The 6764-nt window shown below is 37.4% G+C and overlaps 1 protein-coding gene across 1 annotated transcript in view; it reads right to left on the reverse strand.

The window, feature by feature from the left end:
- LOC110452000 (1,2-dihydroxy-3-keto-5-methylthiopentene dioxygenase 2-like) overlaps positions 1-3577 on the reverse strand; it is a 12718-nt gene extending 9141 nt beyond the window's left edge. Inside the window, exons 1-2 of the mRNA XM_021500244.1 lie at positions 3323-3577; positions 170-289 (exon numbers count right to left, since the gene is read on the reverse strand). Of these exons, the coding sequence (XP_021355919.1) occupies positions 170-289; positions 3323-3439 (237 nt within the window). The 5' untranslated portion in view covers positions 3440-3577. The remainder of the gene's footprint in view (positions 1-169; positions 290-3322) is intronic.
- Positions 3578-6764: the final 3187 nt, after the last annotated feature.

Below are 6764 nucleotides of genomic sequence, written 5' to 3' on the forward strand. Positions count from 1 at the left end.
CTAAGTCTTACCTACTGAGGACAACCCTACCTGTAATCTATACACCAGTGTTAACTGTTATATCACACCTACTGAGGACAACCCTACCTGTAATCTATACACCAGTGTTAACTGTACGTGTTAAGTCAAACCCACTTAGATACACTATTAGAACTAGTGAATGGCTTACCCTGGCATCGTAGTTTGGGAGTTTTTCTCTGCAGCATTCTATTTGGTCCATGTATGTGTAGCCACGCTCTGACCTCAGTTTCTCCAACTTTTCATTTTCCTTATAGTTTTTTGGGTCCACCTGTTGTTAATTATTCAAATAGTTTAATCTAATATACAAGCCTTAAAAATGTTTCAAGGATTTGTCATCAAGTAATAAGTTGTTGCTAAAGCTATACATCTCTATTGGATTGTTAGTGGCAGGTTTAACACAACCATTTGGATATAAATGCTCCTTATGAACTAGTCCCTAACCTAGAGGTACAAGGTAGCAGATGACATAAATTATGCTCCTCTTAAAATGACAGAATCAGAGTTTAACCAAATGCTATATTACAATACACAATATTACCATAGGACCTGCCAAAGCAATTACACCAAAATGTGTGTGTGTGTGTGTGTGTGTGTGTGTGTGTGTGTGTGTGTGTGTGTGTGTGTGTGNGTGTGTGTGTGTGTGTGAAGGGGGGGGGGACACACAAATAAAGCAATACACGCCTGCATTGCTCACCTGGTATTAATCTCACACTTTTAATCTTAAAAGTGGACTAAAATACAGCTACAGGCAGAATATCAGTGTTTGATTCATAAGAAACAATTCAATTATTTAAATATATGACGCCTGTGACTTTGAATGTTGAACAAGGACATTAGGTTGAAAGTGGGTCAAGGTCACTCATTTGAACAAACTTGGTAGTCCTTCATCTCAGCACGCTACAGGCCCAATATCAGTACCCTGGGCCTTTTGGTTATTGAGAAGTGGTTTGAAGATTTTACAACATTTGACCCATGTGACCTTGAAAGTGGGTCAAGGTAATTCATTTGAACAACTTAGTAGCCCTTCATCCCAGCATGCTACAGGCCCAATATCATTACCCTTGGCCTTTTGGTTATTGAGAAGAAGTTGTTTGAAGATTTTAACATATTTGACCCCAGTGACCTTGAAAGTGGGTCAAGGTCATTCATTTGAACAAACTTGGTAGTCCTTCATCCCAGCATGCTACATGCCTAACCCTGGGCCTTTTGGTTATTCAGAAGAAGTTGTTGGAAGATTTTAAGACATTTGACCCATGTGACCTTGTAAGTCGGTCAAGGTCATTCATTTGAACGAACTTGGTAGACCTTCATCCCAGCATGCTACAGGCAAAATATCATCAGCCTGGGCCTCTTGGTTATTCAGAAGAAGTTGTTGGAAGATTTTAAGACATTTGACAATCTGTGTAAAGAGTTCAGTGATGTTCTGTGATACCCAGCAGACAGATTCTACAACAAATACATGTGCACAAGTCTGGCCATATATAGAAGAGTAATCAAAAGGGGAAAGTTTGTAATCTGTAAAATGATTGGGTGGGAGCGTGGAACCCTTAGCTTCTACAAGTCATAAAATAAACTCATTCATTTATTCTGTTGACAGAAATATAAATGTCATAATTTCTGAATGGTTTGAAGTGGAATTTCATACAGAGAGTCATGAAATGGATTGTTTATTCACCATTTTCAATATACCTATTTAGTTAACTTTTGTTTTTAATAATAAACTCAAAACTGGTTATTGTTCGAGTAAAACCTCCGGAAAATAAAGAAGTAAGAATGAAGAAAATAGCTACACATGAAAAGTATATCATATTTAATCAAGTTAGTAATGAGGTTATAACAATAAAATCATAATTGTGTACATTTAGAAAGCCTTTATAACCCTACCAAGTAAGTAAAATTCGACCTAGCAGGACTCTCAGTACTTTGATTTGTGTCTGTCGCCATCAACATTCTCTCATTATAAGGGATGATCCTATAGCTAGCCTATACAGCACACATATATATATATGTGTGCTGTATAGGCTAGCTATAGGATCATCCCTTATAATGAGAGAATGTTGATGGCGACAGACACAAATCAAAGTACTGAGAGTCCTGCTAGGTCGAATTTTACTTACTTGGTAGGGTTATAAAGGCTTTCTAAATGTACACAATTATGATTTTATTGTTATAACCTCATTACTAACTTGATTAAATATGATATACTTTTCATGTGTAGCTATTTTCTTCATTCTTACTTCTTTATTNTGTAAGGATCATTTTTCTGATTTATAATATATATATATGTAACAGGAGAAAGAGAATTACAATAGCCAGAGCAGGAATCTAATCCAGGACCCTTGATTGGTCCTCTTGACAGAAGCTCTACCAATTGAGCTACTTGGTCGCTGAAGCTCGACCCAGTCCAGTTCCGCTACATTCCTCCTAATCTAAGTCTTTGCCCCAGAAAACAACAGTATATATTTACAACCCAGGTTTGGGTTTCCCTTCGCAGCATACACCAAATACTTAAACAAGGGTTGGTCACAGGCACCACTGTAACAGTAGCGTACATGTCCCCTAATCAAGACAGGACTTTGGACCCGGGACCCTCCAAAATCTAGACGGATGCTCTACCCACAGATACTAGCCTCGTTTCAGTCGTTTGTCAATATATACACACATAGATTATATTATGGGTGTATTTACAGACAAGGCTAGTACCTGTGCGCTCTACCAATTGAGTTACTTGTCGTCATGGTTGATGGTGCATACGGTCGCAGTAGAACATTAGATTTTTGGAGGAAAACGGATTTTCAAATTGCATCTTGCAATCTGTACATGTAACGTGTAGTCTTTTAAATACATAAAGCTGGTCAGTAAGTAGTAACCAAGTCCTGGTTATCTCAATACATTTATATGACAGGCCTACTTAAATTGAGATCAGCTGCTTAAATAAACAGTGAAATCGTATTTAATATTACTGAGCACGTCTACTGATAACGTAGGCAAGTAATAGAATTTTCAAAACTAGATGTCATACCTTCTAAACGAAAAGAAGTATTTTTTAAAGAATCTGTTCCGTGCGTTACCCATGTAATCGTACACAACTTTTAACCACTTGACCTCTGACCTGACGCTTTTGACCCAGATCCAAGATGGCGGACGGGTCAACTGTCAAAACGTCTATCAATCAAAACACGGAAGTAGACTAGATCTAAATTCAGTGATCAAAATAACATGTAGATCTAGGCCTATATCAGTATATAGGCCTATAGGTAGTTCACTGACCTAGATACTGCCGTTGTGGTTATAAACTTACAAAGACGTACTCCACACCGATCTCCGCCAGCTGCTCTAAGCTCACATCCGTGTCATCTCGTCGATGAGGGAGGCGTTGGTCCTCTTCCGAATCGTCCATGTACCATGCTTTCACCATCTTCGTCTAATGTGTGTACCTGTTACGCACAAGCAGGACGACTCAAAACAGATCACTTCGACGAAAACTTGGAATACCTCGGACATTTACTTGTGTATGCATGTATATATGCATGAGTATACATATTCGGATCACCTTAGATGGCTAACAGTAAAACATGGTCTAGTAATCTTGTCTTGGTCTCTTAGCTAGTACACAGAGACTCATGAGAAAATTTGTTACAGCTATACTTAGGTGTAATTTGACATGTTTAGGGCTTTAGATCGACTTTCGGTAAACAATGACTCATTGGGGGGTGATCCATAAAAGATACTCGCATGTTCTGGTAATGGGGGACTTCAACTTTTCTAACATGATCAACTGGGAAACATGCATGGAACGTATAACTTGACTGAGTACAGCTTCGTGGAGTGTCATCGAGGATGATGGATCCGGAGTGTATGTGCAGTCTGAAAAAAGATGGCGGGGAGCAAGGATACCTCACTGACTTGATCTCATATTGTACAGTGAAGAAAACATGAACACGAGTTCAGAACACTAAAGCCCGTTGGGGAAGAGTGGCCATTGTATTCTCGTGTTAGACCTCAGATGATATATATATATATATATATGTACACAACAGCAATAAAAGTTGCGCGACCAACGAAAGTGCACGATAAAGCAGACTTTATTGCAATTAAAAGAGAACTTGAAGTTGAAGGTGGTCAAAATCTTCAATTAGTTGAAGGTGATCAAAATCTTCAATTAGTTGAAGGTGGTCAAAATCTTCAATTAGTTGAAGGTGTTCAAAATCTTCAATTAGTTGAAGGTGTTCAAAATCGTCAATTAGTTGAAGGTGGTCAAGATCTTCAATTAGTTGAAGGTGGTCAAGATCTTCAATTAGTTGAAGGTGGTCAAGATCTTCAATTAGTTGAAGGTGGTCAAAATCTTCAATTAGTTGAAGGTGGTCAAAATCGTCAATTAGTTGAAGGTGGTCACTAGATATGGTAGAACAAGAACAATTTGATTGGACAGAAAACTTCCGACACGATGATGTAAACTACTGCTGGAATGTACGCCTATTATATGGGGAAATTATGGAAGTAGTTAACAAATACGTACAAGTTTAATTACCAAATATCCGATGGATAAAGAAACCAGAGACATTATTGAAATGAAGCTCTCTCTTGAAATGAAGCACTCTCTTGAAATGAAGCTTTCTCTTGAATTGAAGCACTCTCTTGAAATGGAGCTCTCTCTCTTGAAATGAAGCACTCTCTTGGAAAGGGGGCTATTACCAGTGATGCTAAAACCAGAAAGGAGCACTGTCGAATTAGAAATAAAGCAAGCACGTAACAATAACACTTAGAAAGGAATTCGAAAATAAGTTATCATCAGAGGCTCAAAGTGACCTGAAGGCAATATGGAAATACATTCGTTCGAAGTCAAAAACGAAAACCGAAATAAGAGATCTCTATTCCGAACCAGTAAATACGCAAACGCGTAAAGAACAAAACGACAGGGAAAATACAACTATTTTAGCATCTTATTTTAAACGCGTTTTTGTTACCGAACCATGCGATGAAATGGAAATACCAAACGTTCCCGACAAAAAATTTAATTTCCCAAAGCAATCAATAAATAACAACCGTGAAACTGTGTTAAAAGAACTACTTACACTGAAAGTAAACAAATCACCAGGTATAGATAGAGTACATCAGTCTAAAGGAAACGGCAGAATCTATATCGGCACCTTTATAATTACTAGATCTATACAATATGTCATTGATAGTAGGCACTGTATCGGACGATTCGAACCCCCACCACCACCACCACCACCACAAATTAGCGATATATTGAAAAAGGGAGACAAGTGTGAGTCTGGAAATTATAGACCGGTCAGTCTAACGTCCGCCGTCTGTTAATTATTAGAAACAGTTTGAAGAAGTGACATTATTAAATACATTACGGTCAATTCTTTGTTATCTAAGAAGCAGTACGGAGTTGTATCCGGGAGCACTACTATAGCTTACAACTTCTCAAAGTCTTAGATGAATGGACCGAACTGTTAGATACATGGACTTCAAAAATACATTCGATACTGTTCCACATAAAAAAAAATCTTAGTAAAAGTCCTCATATGGAATAAGATAAGTGAAGAAATAATTAACTGGACGTCCAGTTTTATTTCGGACAGGCAGCAACGAGTATCATTGAACGTAACATCTGGAATACCACAAGGAAACGCTGATGTGGTATCCTACAAAAGGACATACACACACTTTCAAACTGGAGCAATAAATGATTATTAAAATTTTATCCTAAAAAGTGTAAATCTGTGCATACAGGTCGACCCTGTGGAGAAAGAACATGTTACATAGAAAATGAACTTTTACAAGAAGTGGAAAAGGAATAGGATATAGGAGTAATTATAGACAGATTTATCACATTTGAAGATCAAATAGTTACACAAGTAAATAAAGCAAACTCTATATTTGCAGTCATTAGACGATCCTTACATTTCCTAAACAACAAGAACTTTTTTGCCTTGCGAATTGTAAGAATATGGGACAATCTTCAGGAAAATGTGGTATTGGTACCGATTGCAATTTGTAAACGCGTTTAAAAATAGATTGGATAAGCATTGGGAGAACCAGGAACTGCTTTATAATTATAGATCTGAGTAACGTCACTTTTATCTATTATTAAATATTTCAATGTTATGATTTAGTTTGAGTCCGATGAAGAGGATCTTTATAGATCCTGTATCGGTAAATAAATTTAAAGTTTTCCGGACGAACTTCCGGTAATTTTTTGTCTCAGTTTACAGTCGATGGACAGACGTTTAAATATCCTCGTGTAGTGTCCAGCAGATTGCGTAGTATAACGAGATTCAGCTTGGTAAAATGGTTGCGCGGAAACCTATGACCAGACGACAATATAAGCTTAGATAACAAGCTTTTTCTTTTTCTTGCATACATTTTTACCCCGTGAATTATCCTTACGTCAATATTGTATCTCTACTCAATAAAAAAAAATACTCAATGGAAAAGAAGTTGTGTTATATTTTTTTCACTTTTTTTTATTACTTTCATTATTTCCTCGGCATTCCGATCATGAAAAAGTGACCCGCAAAGAAAACCTACGTACCCGGGCGTCATGTTTTCTACAAAGAAATCTTCCCCGGGCAGCCGTAGAAAACCACGGAATTGGATTAGTCTATCTAAGTCCGTGAGAAAACATACCCCCTAACTATTTGTTTTTTCCTTCTGATCCTATGAAAATTTAAGTGACCCCCGTAGAAAAATATACCCATATCTTTGGAAAAGGAAACATCAACTGACCT

Source organism: Mizuhopecten yessoensis, unplaced genomic scaffold (genome assembly GCF_002113885.1).
Source record: "Mizuhopecten yessoensis strain PY_sf001 unplaced genomic scaffold, ASM211388v2 scaffold6361, whole genome shotgun sequence".
Lineage (NCBI taxonomy): Eukaryota > Metazoa > Mollusca > Bivalvia > Pectinida > Pectinidae > Mizuhopecten > Mizuhopecten yessoensis.